General features: G+C 39.4%; 2 protein-coding genes across 3 annotated transcripts in view; both read right to left on the minus strand.

Annotated features, from left to right (window-relative positions):
* Positions 1-111: 111 nt before the first annotated feature.
* tmem82 (transmembrane protein 82) lies at positions 112-20,990 on the minus strand. Its single transcript, XM_024261079.2, has 6 exons — positions 20,786-20,990; positions 20,645-20,714; positions 20,381-20,567; positions 19,693-20,107; positions 18,331-18,518; positions 112-810 (listed from the first exon to the last, which is right to left on the minus strand). The coding sequence occupies exons 1-6, from the start codon at positions 20,877-20,879 to the stop codon at positions 751-753; spliced, it is 1,014 nt and encodes a 337-aa protein (XP_024116847.1). The 5' UTR covers positions 20,880-20,990; the 3' UTR covers positions 112-750.
* Positions 20,991-21,141: 151 nt separating this feature from the next.
* mad2l2 (mitotic arrest deficient 2 like 2) overlaps positions 21,142-26,485 on the minus strand; it is a 28,872-nt gene continuing 23,528 nt past the window's right edge. For both annotated transcript variants that reach the window (XM_024261080.2, XM_024261081.2), the window contains exons 6-8: positions 21,650-21,723; positions 21,491-21,583; positions 21,142-21,408 (exon numbers count right to left, since the gene is read on the minus strand). In XM_024261080.2, coding sequence (XP_024116848.1) covers positions 21,370-21,408; positions 21,491-21,583; positions 21,650-21,723 — 206 coding nt within the window. In that variant the 3' untranslated portion in view covers positions 21,142-21,369. The remainder of the gene's footprint in view (positions 21,409-21,490; positions 21,584-21,649; positions 21,724-26,485) is intronic.

Raw genomic sequence — 26,485 nt, forward strand, 5'->3', positions numbered from 1 at the left:
GTACCTAGAAGAAAAACTATGTAAGGGTTTTTACATCCCTGCTGACATGAAGGGGTCTTCTTTGCTCTACGCTTCCTCCAGAACACTCAGATTTCAAAAAGTAAGCAAAGCTTTGGTAAAAACTCTGATCCTTTATTAGTTTGAAGCACATATTATCTTATGTCCAGAGCTGCACTGGGATGATCCGGTCTGGCACAAGGCATCTTTTATTTTGAAAGGAAATCATATGAGCTTCTTAATAAACATAAAAAATGCTATTTTCCCTTTATATTTCCGTTTTTATTCATGCCATAAAAGAAGCATAATTCATATTTATTATTAAAAAATACATTGTAATGAATGCACAACAGTATCAAAATAAGACTATGTGGCTCCTTCTAGTTTTGCATCAGTAGAAAACAAGCCCAAATGGCTCTTTTACTGTGAAAGGTTGCCGACCACTGATCTATGCAGTCAATATCTACAGTGAAAATGGAACATTGTAAATGCTGAGGCTAATGGAAACCAGACCACCAAGTCTGAGGAAACTCCCAGATCCTTTGGAGCAGAAACATTCTTCAGTTAACTTAAAGCATCTACAGTACAGACAAATAAAGGTTAGCTTACATCCAGAAATGTAATGGTTGTGTGAACAAATGAAAACCGGATATTCAATATTGTTAAAACCTTCAGAAAACATACTTTATCACAGTACAAGTTCAGCATGTTTAATAAAATGGTTTTTTTGTGACATTCATAAAGGCATTGATACTACTTGTGACGTCTCTGTGGTCTCCGCTGATGGTCTTTCTCCACACTGAAATCTCCATTCTGTACAGACACAACAGAGAAGTGGCTTTATTGAATACCTTTTATTGTAACTGCAAAATAAAACAGAGTTCAGATTAACTCATGTGCTTTTTTATGGGGTCCAGGTGACCCCACCCTTAAATTGATGTGTGATCCCTCCCATGACAAAGGTGGACAGGTTTTTCTGTCTGCCACAGACACAAGTGAAGATAAAAAAAATCAGTGAAAAATAAAGTTCTTGTGGGGTGCACATGACCCCACTTTTAATGCCTAGGATAGTACAAGGGTTAAACGACTACCAACTTTTCCTTCAGTCCCAACTATATTTTTATCTATTTTCAAAGCGTTCCCAGTCGTCCAATAATTACTCAGCTTTTAGCCAAAATAAAAGCACTCGTGTCATTTTCTGGGACATAGTTTCTGCAGAGCATCTGGAGTTGATTAGAAATTCACCTCTGGGTTGTGGATGGGACTGCTGGGGCGCAAGTAACTCACTTCTTTGTTTACACTCACTCCCTTAGCTTACAGCCCCCTCGTACTCCCAAGCTAACATATCATTTCAATGCAGCCGTACAGTTCTGATCCAGATTTCAGCTCAGACGAGAAAAACATTCATGGATCTATTTGTCTGCAAGTGCATGCTTCAGAATGGGGCGGAACCATAGACTGTATATGAGAATAACTGGACTGAGCAAACCCCCCTACTTCCTTGTTCCATATAGGAAGTACCAATGGGTTACAAAAAGGCCAAAGTCCCATTGACTTCCATTGAGAAACAGACAGTTATTTCTCAGTCATTTTATATGTCAGAATAATCATTCTTCCTCTGCTGCTTTCTGATTAACTTTTTTTTCTAATCCTAAATTTTTAAAATATTTTTTTCCATTATCACAAGTTATTGGAGTTATAAATTGACAAATCAGATGGCTCAATAAGCGTTTGTGGGTCTGACGTTGACCGTCTGGGGGGTTTGATTGACAGATGACGGGTAGCCAATGGGAGCAGACTTCATCAATGGGTCCGTGAAGACCTTTTAACACCTACTTTACAATTCAACAATGTACCAATCATTGTCCTACTGTTGTTTTCCTCAATGGAATGTACCGATGCAGCAGTTTAAAACAACAAGAGGAGCATGCTGTCGACATTTTTAGATGAGGATTTACTCTGTAGAAATAGATTTCACTCTGAGGTTATGTGCTTTGGACTTTTTTGTTTGTTTAACGTTCGTTTTTCTTTATTTCACTGTTTTGATTGTAGCTTATAAATTATAAGTTGCATATATGCGCATAAAATCACCAACCAAAGTTTCATCTTCTTCACTTTTCCAGCTTGCAGCCTGAATTAGACGCAGACGTCTGAGGAGCGCGAGACAAACTTCAATGGATGTTGTCGTATTTTTAAACAGAAAAAAGATCCAGCTGTTCACTTGTTGGGATGGTTATTTATTTTAAAAACCGCTGAACGCGCTTCTCACGTGCATCTGATCAGACTGTAATGTAGGAGCGCATGTGAAGTGAAGCTGCTGCTGCGGCGGCGCGGTGGGGGGGGCGTTCCTCGCTCTGCAGCAGCATCACCCAAATGCTCCTTTTATCTCGAAAAAAAGGAAAAAATGTAAGTAAATCCCAAAGGACTGCTGACAGAATCAAATGTTGGAATGGTTCTCCCTCAAAGGCATGAACAATGACTTGTACAATTCTCCAGCATTATTAAAGTAGAAGCTGTTTACATCCCGCGGTCTCGTGGTAGAGGCGTGGAAAGAGGAGGGAACTCGCAATAAACTCACTCCAGATTGGCGACAGTACTTCCTATAGATTCATGACTCAGCTATGACTCACAGAGACTCAGACCAATTGCTGAAGATGGGTTGCAGACGTTTGCAAAATGGCGATAGCTGTTTCAGGAAGTGACGGTGATAGTGGTGGCCTACTTTTAGGAGGAGTGCAAGTAATGCATTTCCAATGGGGAACCTAATGGCTCGAGAAGTCCAGTATTTTTTACAGTCAATAGGCGGAACAGAGAGACTTTGCCCCGCCCAAACACACAAAACCTGAGCTTTTTCAAACGGCAGGTTTTTGTCTGATCTTCATCCAGCATGGTTTGGATAAAAAAATCCCCAGAAACACAGTTTCAATCTGAAATCCTTTTCATGCGTCCTCCACTATGAGGACAATTACAAGAAGACGTTCAAAACTCAATTTTCATTGGAGCGGGGCTTTAAAGGGTAATCAAATAGAGCAGTTGGAGGCTGATTCCATTCTCATCCAAATTTGAAAAATGCCAAAAAGGGGGCCGGGCTAGTGGAGCCAGACTGTGGGGGTTATGTTATGTGGGTTATGTAGCATACACTGGGTCTTCAATATGTAGAGTGGGTTGTCTTTGTTACATTCAATTAAAAAACAAACGGAAAAAAAAAAAAAATATGTAGAGTGGTACCGGGCAAAGTGATGCAAGTTTCTCCACAGAACTTGCCTGAACAGAATTTCAATGCAAAAATAACAAAAATTTAATTTCTTTTTTTCATGAAGATAGATTTTTACAAGCTGTTGCTTATCCAATTTTTTTTGTATGTGTGTTCGAGAGTGTTATTATTATTTTGTTCTTTGCACTTTGAGGTATTAATAATAGGAAATTGGCTTTCTTACTTCACTTTGTCAAGTTTATAAGACAGTCATACCATTGAACTTCATCAATCAATCCTCCTCCTTTCTGGGCTTGGATAATCAGCATTTACGAGCTCCGTTCTATAGATTCTTGCACAAAGGAAACATCTGTTCATTTGACTGCAGCAAGTTACCTGTAAAACTAGAAGGCGCAGTTCTTGCACTATTTGCAGCTTAGTTTTTAGAGATAATAAAAATGTAAATATACCACGACATCAATGATTTCCTAAGCTTTAATTTGAGCCATGCTTTATGAAAATCTGTTAAAAAATGAGGGAGCTAGCCCAATTTTTGTGGTTGATGCCAGCATTTCTTACATTGAAACAGCTGTGCTCTGTTGACGTGACTCAATGCATAGCAATGGTGCCTGCGCGCACGTCTGTCTATAGCAGCGAATAGTCAAGGGTCAATGCAGTAAAATATAAAAATACTTAAGATGCTGCTTTTGCAATAACTGACAGCGGGGCTCCCGGCGCAGCTGAGGGTTTGCAAGTCTGAAGGGGACCAGAGTCTGAGAGTGGTAAATGCTGCTAGCATAAAAGCTAATGTGTTAGAAAACAAACAATCCAGAATCAAATGTCCGTTAAATCCATCAGCAGGACAGAGTTTGCTGGATATAATACCAACTGCACTCAACTTCTGTTCCCTAACTTCCAAGTCCACTGGAAAGTTGTGTAATCTTGTAGATTTTAGACAACTGAAGGCAATACACCTACGACCCATGCTAAAGCTAACAACCGACCGTAACAGAATCCCACATGGACGGGGCTTTTATACTGGAGCTCAGAGCATTGAGACGTCACACTTCTGAGACTTACACCAGTTGACCAATCAGAAAATTCAACTGCAATACCTTGTTTCAACCTGTAGATGTGGTTTTAGACTATATTTTCATGAATTAAACAACTTTATTTTAATTCAGGGCTCTAGAGAATTTGATCGCATTTGTGACCAAATTTTTATTGGTGCGCCTAAAAAAAATTCTTGGTTGCACCAGTGCACCTAGTCTTCTGTGAGGACAAAACAAAAAACACACATAATCTCCGTGACTCCAAAAGTCTCCTTCCTGTTTGTGTGTGCAGCTGTAACAACCTCCAATAAGAATTATTATTAATTTATTAGAATGAAGGAGCTTCCACACCGGCCGCGTCGGCGGGCACTAAAGCGGACACTTTCAGAGTCATTCAGTTTGGGTCCATGCACACGCACCGCATGCATGCGCACCCCATGCTGATGGCAGGTGGAGCAAATTAAAAAGTGTGTTAAAATCCTTCAACACCGGAGCTTTAGCTTCAGGGTTTAGATTACATTCTTTTGTCTACCGTTGACGTGATGAGCGTAATTCTAGTGAAACGAGTCTCACGCTGATGCGCTCTGAGCAGTTGTCAAGTGTTTGTGTAATCCACGATTATTGTCGGACACTGCCGGGGAGAAAATCAGCTTCGTGCTGCAGTGCTCTCATTATGAATGGTCTATGTTTCTATGTTAGTAATATTGTGCATATCGGAGCAAAACAAGAAAAAAAGCTGCTTTTGTCCCGCATCAGAATCAGCCGATTCTCGGTGATCATGTGAACGGTAGAAGGTTTATGGCAAGCCAAACGGCCAGTTATTCAGGAATCACAGCGACATTATTTATGTTTTAGGATTAATTACAGTGGCCCTGAGGGTTAGATCACATTAACACATTCATCAACGCAAAACCTTATAAAGATCTCAATGACAGTAATAAAGTTAAAAGTCAAAAAGTTAAAAGTCAATAAAGTTCACGTGGAAGATACAGAAAGACCTTGCACGTTACTACAAAATCAATATAAATAATTAAAAAACATTAAGTTTTAGAAATCTAGAAACAAAATTCCACAAACCAAAACAACTCAAAAAAAAAAAAAAAAAAAACAGGAAATGTTTCAAAAAAACAAAAGTAAATTTTAAAAAATCAAAATGAATGGCTCTGTATTGATCACAAAACGTTTAAATGTTTTTCTTTTTGTTAGTTGAAGTTTCAGATCTGTGAAGCATTTTAGTTGTACTCCAACTATATTTGATCTGTTTTCATAGGGTTTTAAATTCCATTATGATTTTGTTGGTTTTAGGCAAAATCTAAAAACTTGTCGTTTTCTAGGACATAGTTTCTGCAGAGCGACAGGAGTTCATTAGAGTTCTGAGCACGACTGTTCGTGTGAAGTAACTCCACACTAGTCGCGTTTCCATTAACTCTGAAATTTTGCAAATTGGAATTTCGATAATAAATTCTCCTAATGGAAACACCACAATTTCGAAAAAACTCACATTTTTCTAAAAAAAGTTTTTGCGCTTAGAAGAGGTGGTTTTGGGGGAGTTTCGAAACAGACATTTTTCGCAAAACTGTAATGGAAACACTTTTGTCGAAATAGATGCGCCTCTTTGTATGAAGTGTCTGTCTGAGCGCAGCAGAGCGGGCAGCAGGAGAGATCCAACAGCTTCACAGCTCTTTATAAGTTGAGTGTCGTACAGAATCGTGCAGCTCCTCCATAATAAAATCACCAAGATTTCCTCATCGCTTCATCTGCAGCTACACTTCTGAAGTTTGGAGACTGAGTAAGATGTTGAAGTCTCGTTTATGGAAGAGCGCGAGTGCAGGTACAGAAACTTAAATGTATCTCGTTGTGTTTTTAAACAGAAAAAAAGGTCCAGCAGCTTACTTGCTGGAATGGTTATTTATTAAAAACCGCTGAACAGGTTTCTCACCTGAGACTGTTAATAGACTATGCGTGGCACGCGCACTCCAGACAGAGCTGTGACGTCACTACAATCTCCTTTTTTTGTGAATCAAAAGAAAAAAAAAAAAACTTGTTCTCATTCATCGTCATGATTTAATGACATCGCGTTAGTTTGTGTGTATGGAGTCTCGAAAGAGCCAAAATGAAATAAATATATACACCATTAAATAAATAAATGTGGCATTAATTATTTAAAAGTGGCAATAAATAAATGTTGAAATTAATAAATAAATGTTGAAATAAATAAATGTGGCATTAAAATATTAAAATAGAACATTTAAATATTTCATGACATTTATTTATTTCATTGTCCAGTGTGGGTCAATGTAGCCACGAGGGGGCCCAAGCCAGGGTCTCATTGTGCCGGTCCCAAGCCCGGATAAATACAGAGGGTTGTGTCAGGAAGGGCATCCGACGTAAAATCTTGCCAAATCAAATATGCGAATCAGACCTACGAAATCCATACCGGATCGGTCGAGGCCCGGGTTAACAACGACCGCCATCGGTGCTGTTCACCGACAGGGTGCCGGTGGAAATTGGACTACTGTTGGTGGAAGAAGGAGAGGAGGAAGGCGGGTTCGTAGGGAGAGAGAGAAGAGGAAAGTCACTAGTGTTGGACTGAGAGTTGGGACTTTGAATGTTGGAACTATGACAGGAAAGGGTAGAGAGTTAGTGGACATGATGCAGAGGAGAAAGGTAGACATACTGTGTGTCCAGGAGACCAGGTGGAAAGGTAGCAAGGCTAGAAGTTTAGGAGCAGGGTTCAAGTTGTTCTATCATGGTGGAGATGGGAAGAGAAATGGAGTAGGAGTTATCCTAAAGGAGGAGTTTGTTAGGAGTGTTGTGGAGGTAAAAAGAGTGTCAGATAGAGTGATGAGTCTGAAGATAGAAATGGAGGGTGTCATGTTCAATGTTGTTAGTGGGTATGCCCCACAGGTAGGATGTGAGCTGGAAGAGAAGGAGAAGTTCTGGTTGGATCTTGATGAAGTGATGATGAGCATCCCTGGAAATGAGAGAGTTGTCATTGGTGCAGATTTCAATGGTCATGTTGGTGCAGGAAACCGAGGTGATGAGGAGGTGATGGGCAGGTTTGGTATCCAGGAGAGGAATGTAGAAGGACAGATGGTGGTTGATTTTGCAAAAAAGATGGAAATGGCGATAGTGAATACATTCTTTGAGAAGAGACAGGAACATAGAGTGACCTATAAGAGTGGAGGTAGAAGCACACAGATAGACTACATCTTGTGTAGACGGTGTAATCTGAAGGAGATCAGTGACTGTAAAGTAGTGGTTGGTGAGAGTGTTTCCAGACAGCACAGGATGGTGGTGTGTAGAATGACTCTGGTGGTGAAGAAGATGAAGAAAGAGAGGGCAAAGGCAGAGAAGAGGACAAACTGGTGGAAGCTGAAAAAAGAAGATTGTTGCATGACTTTTAAGAAACAGTTGAAACAGGCTCTGGGTGGTCAGGAGGTACTCCCAGATGACTGGATAACTACAGCTAATGTGATCAGGGAGACAGGTAGGAGTGTACTTGGTGTGTCATCAGGAAAGAGAGTTGATAAGGAGACTTGGTGGTGGAATGAGGAGGTGCAGGAGTGTATACGGAGTAAGAGACTAGCTAAGAAGAAGTGGGACACTGAGAGGACTGAGGAGAGTAGACAGGAGTACAGGGAGATGCAGCGTAAGGTGAAAGTAGAGGTGTCAAAGGCCAAACAAAGAGCTTATGATGACTTGTATGCTAGGTTGGGTAGTAAGGAGGGAGAGACTGACCTGTACAGACTAGCAAGGCAGAGAGATCGAGATGGGAAGGACATGCAGCAGGTTAGGGTGATCAAGGATAGGAATGGTAATGTGGTGACAGGTGTCAGTGGTGTAATGGAAAGATGGAAAGAATACTTTGAAGAGTTGATGAATGAAGAGAATGAGAGAGAACAAAGAGTAGAAGAGGTGACGGTTGTGGAGCAGGAAGTAAGAAAGATTAGTAAAGGTGAAGTGAGAGGGGCTTTGAAGAGGATGAAGAGTGGAAAGGCTCTTGGTCCTGATGATATACCTGTGGAGGTATGGAAGTGTCTAGGAGAGATGGCAGTGGAGTTTTTGACCGGGTTGTTCAACAGGATCTTAGGTGGTGAGAAGATGCCTGAGGAATGGAGGAGAAGTGTGATGGTGCCCATTTTTAAGAATAAGGGAGATGTGCAGAGTTGTGGTAACTACAGAGGAATAAAGCTGATGAGCCATACAATGAAGGTGTGGGAAAGAGTAGTGGAAGCCAGACTAAGAGCAGAAGTGAACATTTGTGAGCAGCAGTATGGTTTCATGCCAAGAAAGAGCACTACAGATGCAACATTTGCTTTGAGGATGTTGATAGAGAAGTACAGAGAAGGTCAGAGAGAGCTCCACTGTGTCTTTGTAGATCTGGAGAAAGCTTATGACAGAGTGCCCAGAGAGGAACTATGGTATTGTATGAGGAAGTCTGGAGTGACAGAGAAGTATGTCCGAGCAGTGCAGGACATGTATGAGGGCTGTAAGACAGTGGTGAGGTGTGCTGTAGGGGTGACAGAGGAGTTCAAGGTGGAGGTGGGATTACATCAGGGATCAGCTCTGAGCCCCTTCCTGTTTGCAATGGTGATGGACAGACTGACGGATGAGGTTAGACAGGAATCACCATGGACTATGATGTTTGCAGATGATATTGTGATTTGTAGTGAGAGCAGGGAACAGGTGGAGGTGGAGTTAGAGAGGTGGAGGTTTGCCCTGGAAAGGAGAGGAATGAAGGTTAGCCGCAGTAAGACAGAGTACATGTGTGTGAATGAGAGGAACCAGAGTGGAAGAGTGAGGTTACAGGGAGAAGAGATAAAGAAGGTGGAGGAGTTTAAGTATTTAGGGTCAACAGTACAGAGTAATGGAGAGTGTGGAAAAGAAGTGAAGAGGAGAGTGCAAGCAGGTTGGAATGGGTGGAGAAAAGTGTCAGGTGTGATGTGTGACAGAAGAGTTTCAGCACAAATGAAAGGAAAGGTGTACAAGACTGTGGTGAGACCAGCCATGTTGTTTGGACTAGAAACAGTGGGACTGAAGAAAAGACAGGAAGCAGAGCTGGAGGTAGCAGAGATGAAGATGCTGAGGTTCTCTTTGGGAGTGACCAGGATGGATAGGATCAGGAATGAATACATCAGAGGGACAGCACATGTTAGAGGTTTTGGAGATAAAGTCAGAGAGGCCAGACTGAGATGGTTTGGACATGTTCAGAGGAGAGACAGTGAATATATTGGTAGAAGGATGCTGAGTCTAGAGCTGCCAGGAAAGAGGTCTAGAGGAAGACCAAAGAGGAGGTTTATGGATGCAGTGAATGAAGACATGAAGGTGGCTGGTGTTAGAGTGGAGGATGCTGAAGACAGGCTTAGATGGAGGAAACTGATTCGCTGTGGAGACCCCTGAAGGGAAAAGCCCAAAGGAAAAGAAGAAGTCCAGTGTGGGTCAAAAGAGCCAAATTGAAATAAATAAATTTAATATGAAACAAATAAACAAATGTGTCATTAATTATTTAAAAGTGGCATTAAATAAATAAAAGTTTAAATAAATAAATAAATGTTGAAATAAATGTGGCATTAAAATATTCAAATAGCCATTAAAAAGCACTTTTTAACATTTCAGAATATATTTATTTTTTTCATGATTTAATGACATATTTCGTGAAACAGGAAGTGGGCACACCATTCAAATGCAATCTGTCAAACTCTGCCATCAAACTCAGTGGGCGGGCCTAACTCTCATCATCGCTGCTCCATTACTCTGGCCTGGTCCAATCCTCGTCATGGCGAAACCAGTAATGAGACCTTTGTGATCTTTCTTAATAGACAGGACGTCAAAGCAGGACCGTTGATCTCAGGAAACTCGGGAATCTTTGTTTTGAAAGTTTTTGTCTGACACCTCACTCACATACATGCTGTAAACATTGTTTTGGTAAAACCAAGAACTTTTGTTCGCTAAATTAAAATTTATTCTCCGTCCACTTCCGCGGCACCGTTGTTAACACCGGATCCTTTCCCCACGGAGTTTCCGCTTTTGTACGGCATGGGAGACTCCCTGGCTGGGAACGGAGCTCGCCAAATAACCTTGAATGCAGTGTGCAAACGGGTGCGTTCCCACGTTGCTCATTGCACAATGGAGGTAGTTCGGTAAAGTTAGAAAGATATTCACAGATTCGCACTTCCGGGCTCAATAGCTCTTCAGAAAAACGTTCAAATATGACAGCAAGTATCTCAATCGTCTTGCATCAACACAGAGAGTCGCCTGCACAACTATTTCAAAAGAAAAAATATTGTTTTTTACCCGTTTAAAAAAAGTGTTCTCTTCGGGCTGCAGATGGAGAGACGACAGCGAGGCGGCTGCTAAGGGACCGTCTACAAAGTGCAAGCTTCCAGAAAAGGCCATTCTGTAAAGGTTAATAACCTCAGAAACAAATAAATATCGGCTTTTATGTGAACTACTGATAGAGATTCGTCAATAAAGATTTTGAAAAAAAAAATCCTTTATTTTATTATTTTGATTATATATGAAGCATGAAAAATATGCTCAATAGCTCTAGGAATATTAAAGCTAGAGTCACCAAACTTTCTGCACTGACTAATGATCTTTGTTGTTCTACGACAACAAAGATTATGGCAGAAATTTACTTTTTTCATTTTTTAGATTTTTTTACAATAAAATTATGGATCATATTTGGTATAAAATGGTTAATAGCTCTGAAGATATTAAAGTTAGTCACCAAACTTTCTGCACTGACTAACGATGAGCTCATTTTTTATACTACAACAAAGATTATGGCAGAAATTTACTTTCATTATTTTCTAGAATTTTTTAAAATAAAAATATGGATCATATTCGGTCTGTTGTTTAATAGGTCATAATACACTATGCACAATACAAAAAACACAATACTACAGTTTCAAAACCATCAACTTCAACTAACGTTTGTCATGCCAGCCTACTACAACCAAAATATTTTTTTAAGTCACTATCTTTATTTTATTTTCTGCCATAATCTTTGTTGTAGTACAGGGGTAGAGAACCCAGGTCCTCGAGAGCCGCCTTCCAGCGTGTTTTCCAATATACCCTGCTCTGGCATGTTCTTATTGGCTGGACACACCTGAACCAGTTTCTACTCATGATTGATTACCTGGTATACTGGAAAACATGCAGGAAGGCGGCTCTTGAAGACCAGGGTTCCCTACCCCTGTTGTAGTAGAACAATGAGCTCATCGTTAGTCAGTGCAGAAAGTTTGGTGACTAACTTTAATATCTTCAGAGCTATTAACCATTTTAGACCAAATATGATCCATAATTTTATTGTAAAAAAATCTAAAAAATGAAAAAAGTAAATTTCTGCCATAATCTTTGTTGTCATAGAACAACAAAGATCATTAGTCAGTGCAGAAAGTTTGGTGACTCTAGCTTTAATATTCCTAGAGCTATTGAGCATATTTTTCATGCTTCATATATCTATTAAAATTGTTGAAATCAAAATAATAAAATAAAGGATTTTTTTTTTCAAAATCTTTATTGTAGCACGAATATGGTGACGAATCTCCATCACGAGTTCACATAAAAGCTGATATTTATTTGTTTCTGATAGGTTATTGACTTTTACAGAATGGCCTTTTCTGGAAACTTCACTTTGTAGATGGTCCCTTAGCAGCTGTCTCTCCATCTGCAGCCCGAAGAGAGCACTTCTTATTAAACGGGGAAAAAACAATCTTTTTTCTTGTGAAATAGTTGTGTAGGTGACTCTCTGTGTTGATACAAGATGATTTAGATACATGCTGTCATATCTGAACGTTTTTCTGAAGAGCTATTGAGCCAAATCTGAGTGCGAATCTGTGAATATCTTTCTAACTTCACTGAACTACTGTAGGATCGATGTCCATGTCAGACACTGCGAAAATTAATCCAATAACAATTTCCTCGATCTTGGCCAGTACTTGCTCTTGGATATGGGACTGTGATTCCACATCGTCTGCAATTTGCAAAATGTCTCTAACCAGATATCGTGGAAATAACGTGATTTTGCCATGACGAGGATTGCACCAGGCCAGAGCAATGGAGCAGCGATGATGAGAGTAAGGCCCGCCCACTGAGTTTGACGGCAGAGTTTGACAGATTGCATTTGAATGGTGTGTCCACTTCCTGTTTCACGAAATATGTCATTAAATTATGAAATAAATATATTCTGAAATGTTAAAAAGTGCTTTTTAATGGCTATTTGAATATTTTAATGCCACATTTATTTCAACATTTATTTATTTATTTAAACTTTTATTTATTTAATGCCACTTTTAAATAGTTAATGACACATTTGTTTATTTTTTTCATATTAAATTTATTTATTTCAAATTGGCTCTTTTAACCCACAATGGCAATGAAATAAATAAATGTCATAAAATATTTAAATGTTCTATCTTAATATTTTAATGCCACATTAATTTCAACATTTATTTATTGATTTCAACATTTATTTATTTATTGCCACTTTTAAATAATTAATGGCACATTTATTTATTTATTTAATGGTGTATATATTTATTTCATTTTGGCTCTTTCGAGACTCCATAGCTGTTGTTGTCATTTCGAAACATTGTTTTTAAGGTTGGAAATGTGTAATGGAAACGCAGCTACTGATATCTCATGAAATCTTGTTTACTCTCTCTCTCTCTAGCTTACAGCCCCTCACAACCCCTAACTAACATTACAGTGAAACAAAAACAGTGAACAATATCGTTACTATCCAGATGTACAGTTTAGATCCAGATTCCAGATCAGACCAGGAAAACAAAGACTTCTTCTTCACCTTTAGGTGTCGCCACAGTGACACGGCACCCACTGTTTCGCATCAGTGATTTGGCAGAGTTTTTACGCCAGATGCCCTTCCTGACACACAACCCTTTACTTGAGGGGCACAGGGACCCAGTTAGGCAGCAGCGTCAAGGGTCTTGCCTAAGGACCCAATCTGGATGGAGATGGGGATTGAACCCAAGGCTCCTGCGTGTAAACCCTATACTTAGCCCACTGAGCCATCCGGCCACTTTTTCCTAGAAAACAAAGACGTTCATGGATCTATTTGTCTAACTAGATGGATCAGAATGCGGTGGAGCAGGGAGCTTTAGGGTCCACCCATTTCACTTGCTGTCCCAAATTTAAGCTTTTACAAACTGCACATTTTTATTAATTTTTATAAACTATATAAATTTAGTAGTTTATTATTATTGTAAAACTGTGTTTCAAATAAAAGGCTTTATGTTTACCAGCTTGTAAATGAATCATTTTTAAGTCTAAATGCCAATATTGACAGCAAATAAAAAGGAGAGAGACCATGTAAAAGTGCTGAGTTAAATGCAATGTAGTCGAGAATGTTGGTGCACCAAACTTTTGTGCTTGTGCACCTAAGAAAAAAAAGTAGGCGCACCGGTGCAACCAGTGCAAAAAGTTAGTCTAGAGCCCTGTAATTTGTCAAAAAATTGACAATGACCAACAGACAGTACTTTTAAAGCCCCATTTATAGATGTCAACAGCCAAAAAAGTTGATTTAGGGTTTGGTAACCCTTTAAAAACGTCTTTATAAAAAAGATTAATTCCTTCTGCTGACTAGGGCTGTGGATCATTGCTTAGGTGGCGATCCGATTTGATTCACGAATTGAACCACGATTCTTACTTTTTAATATAATGTTTATTAGTATGTGTATGTCTATTTGGATGGATGGAAATTATACCTTTATTTAGAACAGGAGATCAGAATGAACAAAACTGATAAAAAAACAAAAAGATTCAGATAGAAAGAAATGTTGTTTGTCATTTTACCCTTTTTTTAATCAATCTTCTGGTTCAGCAGTAAAACAACATAAAAGGATAAAAATCACTGCTGTTTTGGATCATTTAACAACAGAATCTGAAAATGTTCTCCACAGTTTTCTATCCTCAAAGTTCTTCAATATTTTACGTTCTAAGCATTACATAATGGTGCAGAGTCCGTATGAAAAATTATTTTTTTTCGCAGCAGAATCAGCTGATTCACGTTGATTACATCCACCTTTCAGCAGCATGAGGCTGTTTCTTCAGAATAAGCTGGAGTTTCGTTGATTGCGTGAAATGTTGAAGAGTTATCATAACCAAAAGATTGTAAACACTGGAGCTAAAGCTCCGATGTTAAAGCTAATTCATTTTTTCAGAAGTTATGTCAGTGAGGGGAACTTCAGTCTCAGTTTCTGAACAGAAAAAAGCTCTCGCTAGATTTACTTTGAAAACAGGAAGCTTAACGTCACGAAGATGTGTTTACTTCCGTTGGCAGTACCGCGGCTCTTTCGGCTTTGTTTGAGTTCATAAACTTAAAATCCTACATTAATCTGCATTTCAGAGCAAAAATACATCGTCCCCTGTAAGGTCGGATCTAGGCATGGGCAAGGTGGGGCAATGCCCCCCCAAATTTCAGGACTGCCCCCCCCAAACGTGATGCCATCCAAACAAGAAAAACAGAGCGCTCTGCTCTCTCTGACTCCCATTCAAAGTAGCTGCTAGTGCTGATTGGTAGATCCAAGGGAGGGCGTGGCCTCTCGCTTCACTTGGGTCCTCCTCTCTCACTCCGTTGCTCACGCGCAGTGGCGGTTTTAGGCATGGGCAATACGGGCAGCTGCCCGGGACGCCGATTCAAAGGGGGCGGCATCTCAGCGCTGGGAGGAAAATAATAATCTGTGCAGCTATGATCGTCTACTACCTCTCATGTGTTGAACGGCCTGAAATCAGCGAATTAGCGCCCTCTGCTGGTGCAGGCGCCCCTGTCCGCTGAGCAGGAAACGGACAGGTGTTTAGAGAGAGGGAGGGGCGGAGGGGCTGTTCAGCTGCGGGTCTCTCCTAAACGAAGAGGATGGATGAGGAAGGAGGGCGGGGTCTACTTTGTAGAATGTTTTATTTTTAAGTCAGTCATAACATGACACTCTATAACCCATGTTTCAATATAGGCGGACCTCTAAATTAACAACCGCCAAACGTGGGTTAAACTTTATTTGGCGGTCAGAAAAGCTCTTTGACTTTGACAGGTGAGTCTCTGTTCTTCATCTCTGAGGCTCAAACACAACATGATGGAGTCTGCTTCTCCTCCACTGCTGGTCACCACAAGCATCCATCCCAGAGTTGATTCAAAACATTTATTCCTGACTTTACTGCGCTGATTTAATGGATTTACGAGGTGCGTTCAGGGGCTGCGTGGAATTTCCGCACGTATGCACTTGCATTAAGAACTCGCTATTGGCGCTGGGGAGGGTCTCGCCCGGGGAGTAATTCAGTGTAGAACCACCACTGCTCACGCGCACTCAGGCTCAGCGGCAGATACGTGCGGTTCTCTGCAGCAGAGCTGGGCAGAACTATTTAGAAGTTTTTATCTGCTGTTTGTCGCTAAAATGACTCGATCACCCTCAATTTTAACTCTTTCTCTTCCTCATCTATTGCTCTCTTTGTTGTAGTTTGGAGGAAAAAGTGAGAAACAAGTTGACAAAGCGCAGGTTTCTGGTTGCTAAAGCTAGCGCTGTTTGTAGTAGCTAAGCTAACAGCACTGGAGCATTAGCTGTGTTTGAGATGACTCGCCTGTGACGCCCCGGTGAGAGCAGGCGGCTGCAGGCGGGGAAAGGCCCCTTAGATGAAGGCGGACAGTGGGAAGTTGGGGTTGTCTTTCATATTCTATTGAATTTTAATTTGCCTCACCTCCTTAGTATAAACTTTAACATTATGTTGTTTATAATATTTTTTTTAAAACATTTGTCCGTGGACAACAGATATAAAATATCTGCTGGGTTAATCTTTAGTTAAATTAAATTCTTGTTAAATTTTAAAGGCAACAATAACACATATATTATTTGAAATCTTCTTTATTTTTACATCAGTGATTTACTACTATGTTGTCTGTAGCGAAAATGCATTATGAAATTTAAACAATTATCCTGATGTTGATTAATATTTATAGTGTATTGAGTAATTAGTGTATTGAGTAATTGAGTAGTTAGTGAAAATAACAAGAAACGATTCAACAAAACACCAAAACTACACAACAGGATTTCAAATGCTGGATTTGAAATAATTCCCGTCTGATGAAAATACATTCTGTTATCACTAAAGATTTTCTCATCCATGGATTTTTTTTTGTGTGTCCAATTTTAAACAGGAATTACGAGTTTCTGCAGTAGCAACTTGTTGGTTTAGTACATTGATGACGACAAAAAGAGATTTTTTTAATCATCTGCTACGAAGACAGTGTGTTGGCTGTTTTAATAGTTAAATAGTTTAGTATTTATAAACTAATCTTAAATAAAGTGACAAAATACACATAATAAATAATAAAAATACCCAAAATAATAAATAGCTAAACAGAACATTAAAATAAGTAAATAAAAAGCAACAAAAAATACATAAAAATATATATTTAAGACAAAAAAATAAACCAAATATAAACTATTGCAAATGAATAAAAATGACTCAAAGTAATACATAAATGAATAAGATGTCCTAAAAAAGACCAAAAAGAGATGGATAAGCAAACATATTTCTGATCCAGATGTCAGCTGGACGAGGAAGTGAAGATCTTCATGGACAGAACTTCCTCCAAAATCCTGATTCTTTCTCTTTCCAGTTCACCAAAGACTCTTTTAGCTAATTCTCCAATGTTTATTGACGTTGCTGTGATCAATACATTCAATTAATATTAGAGATAAGTTGTAGAAAATAATTTCATAAATCTTATATAGTTAATGCTACTGGACATAATGTGGGTAAATAGAATTAAATGAGGGTTTGTTTAGACAACTGTTTATGTAAATGTGTATGTATTTTTGTTTATATATACCTATGTAAAACCTAGCAGGATTTTATGTTCATTTTTCTTGTTGATACAATTTGATTTAATTTGGTTTATTTAGTAGTAGGGGCAAATAATATAAGTTTTCTTCTTTCTGCTAATTTTCATTTATTAACTGTTTAACTGTTTATGTGCATATAGCATTATTTTGGTGTTATGTATCGTTATTAAATGAAATAAAAAAAAATCATTGGTTTCTCAGAGCAGAGTTCTTGATAAAATAATGAAAGCTAACATCCAAATGCTCTTTCATTGATTTACAATCCTTTCCAACTGCGGTCAAATGAGCCGCCGTTCACATTTCCGTGGTCACATCAAGAAGCTCCGTGGAGTCTGGTGGAGATTTTCCAGCGTTCTCAGTCCTGCTACCGTAAGTATTGGATGAAACTCACACCAAAAATCCAGTGATGCTGATTTGACCACAGAAATGTGAACGGCGGCTCATTTGACTGCAGTCAATGTGAAGATACCATCTTCTCTTCTCCAGAACCTGAACTAGACACTAGGAACAGATGAGGGTTTAGTGCATGTGCAGCAGAGCTGTTGATGGAAAGAAGATCATTCATTCAAACAGAGTCTGTCCAAGACACTTTGATTAATTTAAAAGGAGAAATACTCGGAAATGTAAAAACAAAATGATTTCGTATTACATTTGTTCTCTTTTAGAAGAAAAATGACACAGACATCTTAAAAACTCTTAAAACAGGATTTTTATCGGAGGGAGGCTTTTTATGGGCTTGGGAGGATTTTACACCGGAACTGTTTTGTATCCCTAAACTTGCCCCCCCCTGATATTCTGTTTGCACCCCCAATAGGGGCTGGCTAGATCCGGGTCTGGTCCCCAGATGATATTATGATCATATTTTACTACAATTTAATACATTTATAAAGATTGCGAATCAGCGATCTTGGACGTCACGAATATCCGTGCTCGAATTTTCGGGAGCAAATCGCGAATACCCGAGTACCCGGATACTCGTTACAGCCCTACTGCTGAGTTCATAAAGTGCAGCAATAATAGCTGGTTAGGACTCAGATTACACATGTCTGAGTCTTGTTGTTGTTAATTTAAAATCATCTAGATGTTCTGATTTGTGAAACGTCAGGAAAACCAAAGATAATTCTTTAAATACATTCAATCTTCAAATCATATAGCCCCCAACCCCCCAGCAGGTCGTAGGATAAGAAGTTTTCTGTCATTAGAAACATCTACTGACTAGATTACCAACCTCTAAGAAAGCTGCATCCAGCAGGTCCATGGTGGGAACCAGACAACTAGCTTCACCCAGAAAACACATGATGATGTGAAGCACGTCTGCCCATTGTCCTACAGTCAGCATCAGGACCATCAAACCCCCAAGACGCACCACCACAGTGTTGAGAAGAGCCTGGCTGCCCGGCAGACGATGCTGCTCCTCTGCAGGACCGGAACATCAGATGAGCATGAAGAAGAACATCAGACACACTTTTCAAATCGAGTTTCTGTTACTTTGAGATTTTTAAATTTTAGACTTTTTAAGACATTTTTAAGGCCATGCATGTAAAAATTTAAGAGAATTTTCTTAGTCAATTTCTTCATTTTATTGATTATTTTCCATTTTATAAATTCATTCAGATTTTTTGACTTTTTTTCTCATCTTGTTGTTTGTGGTCTGTGCCATCATGCTTTACAGCTCTTCTTTTTTATCAAAACAGCATTGGTTATTCAGCGTATTAGTCCATAACAACTGCTTTTGCCGATTTTTAGTCACATCACTTGATCAAAATAATCTTGGTTTAAAACTTCTAATCTTGGACATGAAATGTGAAACAGAGAAGTTTCAAGGAGCACAACTTTTAAAAGCTCAGATATAAAAAATCAAGACTTTTTAAAGACCCTTTATGACAATTTTTTTTTTATTTCAAAAAACGTTCCCAGTAGTCTTTTAATTCTGATGATGAAGTTTTTAACCAAAATCCCACAACCTAAATGTATTAAAAAGACAATTTTCATGTTGATCTGAAGCCTCTGTTTCCCAATTCTCCACTGATGGGGTGTGGCTTTTGGAGCTCAGTAGCCCTGCCTCTGACCTCCCGGTCTGATTATGATAGCTCTGTGTCTCACTACCATAAAACTTCACAGCTCCTACATAAAAATGCCCAGCCATATGTCAGCTTGGACAAGGAATGAAGATCTTCATGGATCGAACATCCACAGATTTACAATCCTGAAAATCCTGCCAATCTTCACATTGACTGCAGTCAAATGAGCCGCCGTTCACATTTCCGTGGTCACATCAAGAAGCTCCGTGGAGTCTGGTGGAGATTTTCCAGCGTTCTCAGTCCTGCTACCGTAAGTATTGGATGAAACTCACACCAAAAATCCAGTGATGCTGATTTGACCACAGAAATGTGAACGGCGGCTCATTTGACTGCAGTCAATGTGAAGATTGGCAGGATTTTCATCAAATGGGGACTTTAAAGACTTTTTAAGCCATTAAATTCAATTTAATAAATTCTATTATTTTAAGACTTTTTCAGACCCTGCAGGAACCCTACTTTTGAAGTAAAAGTATTTGGTAAAAATTGCTGTAGTACAGCACAGCACTCACCCTGCATGTACACAACCAGCAGCGTGTAGCAGATGGTCAGTGGTGTCCAAAACCTCAGTGCCTCGGTTGCAGACAGAAACTGTTTGTTAATGATGGATACCGCTGCCAGCACAGCCACAAAGAAAGTGATGGATGTGGCCCTGGCCACCAGGGGCAGCAGAGAGCTGCCTGAGGTGAGCAGGCCAATGCAGACGCCACAGTATCCCTGCGAGCTGTGCAGTTCATACAAAGCGCTGACATGATGACAAAGCTTTGTAGCCTGCCGGGACAGAAACCAGCTGAGAGCTGCAGCCAGGAGCAGGCACAGCCAGCGCTGGGCTGCCCCCTCATGGAGGAAGTGCAAACTACAGGTAAGAGCACAGCCCACAGAGAATTGGCTCTGCAAGAGCAGCTGCTGCAGGAAAGTCCTGGGTTCCTGCAGGGAATCAGAGGACACATACAGCAATGGTCAGAAGGAAATAACAACAGAAATTCAAACAAAAAGATGTTTGCTGAGCCCCTCCACACTTAGGCTCCATTAAAAGGCTGATGGGATGAGACACTTTGGCATTTTCGAATATCTATACTTCCCTTGAAATTCCTGCAGGTTTTTAAAGGTTTTGAAAAGTGGCACAAACAAAAAGAGGCAGAGCCGGAAATCCCTCACACACTGTGACATCATAAACAGGAAGTGAATCTGTCATCTCACCTGTCCAGCAGTAACCAATCCGGAAACGGCTCGAAGGCTAAACTCAAGCACCACAAGCGAGGCCACGCGGGATCCCACCACAGCTAGGATGCCAGTGACCAAAGAGAACCAGAGCAGACCAGGAAGTCCACTTTGAATCCTCCTCAGACGAGCGGCGGATAAGCGGTCATCTTCTTTAGCTCTCCAGCTGAGAACATTCAACCCATGAGAACAAAGCACAATCATTACAAGTCACACCTTCTCACCAAAGGGAAACATCCTCACGTCTCCTCCAACAGGAAATGGACTCTCAGCAGGGAGACCAGCACTGAAGTCCCGCATGCTCCCACCAGCCCTGCAGGACACAACGCCACAGCCTTTAGAGCTCACCAAGGACATCCTGAGCAACCATCCAGGGACCCCCACCTTGAAGAAAGCCATCCAGGGGACTTGTGTCCAGAGTCAACCACCTTGGCAGGAAGTAGGATGTTGGAAGAAGCGACATAACGAATGAAAACATCTTCAGTTTGTGAACGTGGCAGTTTCAAAGCCGCCCGGTCATTGTGCTCTCCGCTCTCAGGAGAGCCGCTCTGCTCTCAAAGCAAAGGTCACGGAGCGCTGAGTCAGAGCCAGATAGCAGAGGTTATTGCTCTCTGGCTGATGTTCTCGCACGTGCACAGCTGAAGAACCGCGCGTCAGAGTTCTTCAAAGGTTCAGGCCCACATGCAGCTGAACCCAAAGCAGAATTCTAATGAGCTGCATGAACATTAGAACAAACCACACACGTATCATTCGTTTATTAGGAGTTTGATGGTGAAGACATTCAGCAGGACATCACAGTAGATTACAGAAACCTGTCCAGGCTGAACCAGAACATCACTGCAGCTGATCAAAGAAGACCCAACCACCATCTTCCATTCAGATCCCAGGAAATCTGTGAGATCCAACAGGTTCTGCAAACATCTTCATCCCTTTATGTCACAGAACACCACAACTTAACGGAGCGAAGGCTATGTCTTCTGGGCTCGTTCTTCCACGTAAAGCTGCATCTGTAAGAGGGAAGCAACAGGAGGCGCTGAAGTCCAGCTCAGCACAAGCATTTAATCCGTTAACATCAGAGGAACGTCTCACTTTGATGATGTCTGAGGTCATAGACTTGAGAGGGACCAGTCTCGGCTCCTTCATGTGGACTTCCTGTTCATCAGCAACGATCCACGGAAAATCCTGACAGGAAAGTTCAGCCCATCATCCACAGTTCACACAGCAGCACAATCAAGGCTTCAAACTGACCTTCATGACTTGGACCTTCTCCATGTTGCGTGTCGCAGCGTCTCTGGTGTGCACAAGCACGGAGAACGAACACCCTGTGACAGAAACCACGGCTTTCCATCAGTCAGAACCACATCCACCCCAAAGCCCGCCCACTTCTGCTCTGAAACCACCAACCACTCAAGGTTAGAAAAACAGTTTTAGGATCAGAGAATCACCATGGAGATTCACCTGATCTGTTTGGATGATCCTCTAACATGAATAAACTACTTAAAACTAGAATAAATGTCATAGCTGCTGCATAGATTTTTCCATGTTCTCCTCCGAATGTGTTCCCTTACTGAGAGAAGACACCTGGAGGAGGTTGAACAAGCTTTCCAATCAGAGCCCAGAGTCCCGCATGAAGGCTCATGAGGATCTCTGAGGAGGAGGAGGCTCTCTCTTGCTTATCAGCCCACTTTGGGAAGACTTGTGTCCAGCTTGGTGTGCTGGAGTATGTGGGAGGTTTTTGTACAGGTAAGACAGAGCACCCTTTAACCCCCCATAATTTATCTTAACTTGTGCACTCTGGTAAGTTGGTTGGTGACACCTATTGTGTGTTTTGGATCCCATTTTGTAGAGAACTCACCGAGACTTTTTGTCGTTTTGTTTAAGCATAGTGATGGTTAGGCTGGTTGGTTAGGTTTTCTTTTGGTCCCCATCTCTCTCCTCTCTCTTATGTCATAAAAACCATCATCGTGATTTGTAAGTAAAAGACCATCCAGCTCTGGACTCACGTGTGGATGAAACAGTCATCCAGTATTTTGATCTGCTTTCGCATTTCTGAGTAATCCTCTAAAAACCCTAGCTCTTAGCATCAGCCCTCCAATACCCACGAAAACGAGCGGGTCCTCACACTGTGATGTGAACCAGTGAGAACACCCCTGACAGGAAGAGTCTGCACTGCCAAACTCAACCCTAGGCTAACATAAACACTTTTCTCCATGAAACTAGCAGATCAAGCTAGTGGTGATCAATTAGCTTCACAATTTCCCCCAGCTCATGCAGACTCCGGTAGTCTGTGGTGTTTGTGTCGTGATCCAGTGGAGCAAAGATCAAGAAACGCTCATTCAGCTTAGCATTTAAACTTTGTAAAAGAAAATTCTGATGAGGAATCTGACCAACATTTAAGGTGGATACTAAACTGAAGCAAGCAGGCAGGGGACGTTAGGAAGGCGGCTGGAGAAAACGAGTAGACTATTTCCTGGTTGAAAAAGTGAGAATCAGAAGAACTAGTTTGAACATGGATTATGAAGCAAATCTGGTGTGGTCTGCATTTTCAGACTGAATTTCACCACAAAACGAATCCATTAGCACCACTCTGTCTGTGAATGCCAGTGATAATAAAGGCACATACCCAGTATGCACACCCATCTTTGCAAAAATGTGGACGTTTGTTTTCATGAATGACACGCTGAGAAGGCTGGCTCTAGGATGACGTCATGAAATGGGTTGCTCCCTCAAGGAGTGAAAGGTGGACCCTCAGAGATCAAGTCCTCTTTCTTCTGGGTAGGAAAAAGAGTTCACCAAAATAACTCATATTTCATAAGTAATTTGTTCTTTCATGTTCCAAATATCATATGCTCATATATATAGATATAGTTTACTCTAAAAGGTTTAAGAACAGAATGGTATAGACCAGGAGTCTGCAACCTGTGACTCCAGAGTCACATGTGGCTCTTTAACCCTTCCATTGTGGCTCTTTGGTTAAAATAACATTTTTTAATACTTTTTTAAATGTAACTGTAAAGGAAAAGTAAGTCAGTAGTAAAGTTGAAAAAAAAAGTGAAATTAACTTAAACTTTCTTCAAGTCATTCATAAACAGAATGAATCATTTAATGTGGATCCTAACAACAGTAGCCATAATTCTCCATCAATCCTTTATAGTTTAACAGTGTCATAATGACACATCTGAACTTCATATTCAGCTTCATTTATCACAGAAAATCAATTTATTGTCAGTCACCAGAGTTAAAATTATGTTAAATTATAATTAAATGGATTATAAAGCAGATTTTCTATTTTTGAAAAACTCAAGGATTTAAAGTGTTCCTCGTGGTTTTAATATATGGTAGGGGTAATTTCATTAGCTCTGGTTTAGTTTTAGTTGGTTATATTTATGAATTTGTGTCTGAAATGCACCAGAAACAGTCAAATACACAGTTTTTTTTTAAATCATTGATGACTACTTTTCCTGCTGCATTTGCTGCATTGACATGATTCGATGGTGTAGGATGTCTTTAATATTGAAAGGAAATCATGCACAGCTCTGTCAAAAGGTATAAACTATTTCTCTTTTTTTAAGCTATTTTTTACACTGCAAACAGCAGTAATTCTGCAACAAAGAGAGTTGAACAAGGCATCAAATAAATATAAAGATGCTGACTTGACGGAGCACAGAGCTGCACTTGAAAACATCCACGCCGCCACTTTCAGTGATTGACAGACAGAGTTATTATTTGGAAAAAGCTCATCATGAAATAAATACGTTGTTCTGAAAAACAGCAGTGTGAAATAAAAAGGACACTTTGGAAAACAGTAATTTTGAAATAAAAGTTTCAACAAAAGAAACCCCCACATGATTATAATATCCAACATGAAAAAAAAATTATTATGATATATATTTTTATTATGAAATGTTTTTAACATAAAAATTATGTTTTAAAGTAAAAATGAAATACATTTCATAATAAAATGGTCCATTTAAATTTTAATGAAATGTATTTCATAATAAAATGGTCAATTATTTATTGAAAATACTTTTATTGGAGTGTTGCTTGATTAAATAATGTTGTATTTATTTATATAATTATGAACAGTTTGGGCTTCCATACCCCCTGCCCATTCTTGTGTTGCAGTTCTTGGACAAGATACTGATAAAACTGTCCTGCCCAGTTGTCTGATGTAAATGCTATTTATTTGATGAACTACCATGTATTGCTACTGTAATGCTTTATGGACATTTGTATTTAAATGTTTGCTGAGTCAAAGCACAGACAATGTTCTTCACTCTAACAGCATGTAGAGCTAATTTGGCATTTACTGAAGATTTTAAGGCTATTTTCAAGTGAAGCTAACATTTTAGCTACATGTTAGCTTTTTTGGGTATTTTAGCTTTTACTGGGGATTTTCAGGGTACTTCTGGAGTTTAGTTAATATTTTAGGAACATGCTAACTTTTGTGTCTAATTTAGCATCTACTGATGTTTTTTAGGCTAATTTTGAATTAAGCCAATAGCATTGTTGGCTATTTTAGCTTTCAATGTGGGTTTTCAGTGTATTTTGGAGTTTAGATAATATTTTCTGAACATGATAGCATTTGTGGCTTTTTTGGCATCCACTGATATTTTTTAGGCTAATTTTGAATTAAGCTAATATTTTAGATACATATTAGCAATTTTTTTTTATATTATTTGCTATTTTCACAAATTTCTGCCTTAGTTGTGGTATTCAAAAAATTCAAACATGTACTCGTTCTGCTTTTTGTGGACTGTTCTGCTGTTTTTAAACAATTCTCCAATTATCCATCCATCCATTTCCCTGACTGCTTTGTCCCTTTCGGGGTCGTGGGGGTGCCGGAGCCTAACCCGGCTGCTCATGGGCGAAGGCGGGGTTCACCCTGGACAGGTCTCCAGTCTGTCGCAGGGCCTCAATCACACATCCATTCACTCACACATTCACACCTAATTCTGCAATTATCTCTTCTTGATACTTTTTGGTAACTTTGTTTAAATTTACACCATTTTAGGCAGTTTTCAGTGTTTTTTACTACTGCAATTTTACAAGTCTCTCTTCTTTTAAGTCTCAATTCTTATGGTTTTCAACTAACCTGGATTTTTCAGTACACTTATGTTTTTCAATTTCTGTTTTGTGCAATGTATACACTGCCAGTATTGCTTTCTTCAACAATTCCTTCTGCAAATAGTGATTTGATTTTTCTGCAAAAAATACACTGAAAAAAAAACTAATAAGATTTACTTAAGAAAATCCTTGTAACAATTTGCACTAACAATTCTTGATTAAATTTTACTGCTTTTATGAATATAAAAACTACCAACAACAATCTAGTCAAATGTACTTACGTCCACAAGTAAGGTTATTATCAAATCTTAAGCAAACATACATTTCTCTAATAAAATTTACATAATTTTAATGAATGCTCCAAAAGTGATTACAACAATTTTAAAAGTAGATCTTACTCATAAATAATCAAATTTCTGATTACTTATAAATAAGTAAACTTAACTTCTTTACTAAAAAAATCTATGTATTTGCATAATATTTGAATTATTATGTAAATATTATGAGGAATAATTAAGTATAAATTACCTGATGCAAAAAGTTTGTTTTTTCAGTGTAGATTTTCACAATCCAACATATTCCTGCCATTCATTGATAATATTACTTATTTCTGTAATCACTTCTGCCATTTTTTTCCCCGCAGCAATTACCTCTTCTGCAAACCAAAAAGATTTTACCATTTATTGACAACATTGCTGATTTCTGCAATTTCTTCAGCAACATATGGTAAACTTCAGCGTCTTCTGCTAAAAACTTATGCAATGAAGCAATTAAAGAAACCACATTCTGCAAAACTGCAATCAAACATATTTCCGCAGGAAATGCAAATTTTTCTAGTTCTTTGTCTTCTCTCTTTTTTTTTTAATTTGGAGCTTTTCCTTGAAGAATGTCATTTTTAATTTTTTTGTTTAAATCTTCTTTTTCTTTCGACTTTTCCCTTTAGGGGTCGCCACAGCGAATCAGTTCCCTCCATCTAAGCCTGTCTTCAGCATCCTCCACTCTAACACCAGCCACCTT

The sequence above is a fragment of the Oryzias melastigma genome, linkage group LG10 (genome assembly GCF_002922805.2).
Source record: "Oryzias melastigma strain HK-1 linkage group LG10, ASM292280v2, whole genome shotgun sequence".
NCBI classification, from domain to species: domain Eukaryota; kingdom Metazoa; phylum Chordata; class Actinopteri; order Beloniformes; family Adrianichthyidae; genus Oryzias; species Oryzias melastigma.

Bases quoted from the DNA above. Each gene is read 5' to 3' on its own strand.
- tmem82 (XM_024261079.2), bottom strand. From the start codon at position 20,879: ATGTTTTCATTCGTTATGTCGCTTCTTCCAACATCCTACTTCCTGCCA. The intron at 20,568-20,644 runs GTGAGGATGTTT...GAATGTTCTCAG, and splicing joins CATTTCCTGTTGGAGGAGAC to CTGGAGAGCTAAAGAAGATG. The intron at 18,519-19,692 runs GTGAGTGCTGTG...CCGGTCCTGCAG, and splicing joins GCTGGTTGTGTACATGCAGG to AGGAGCAGCATCGTCTGCCG.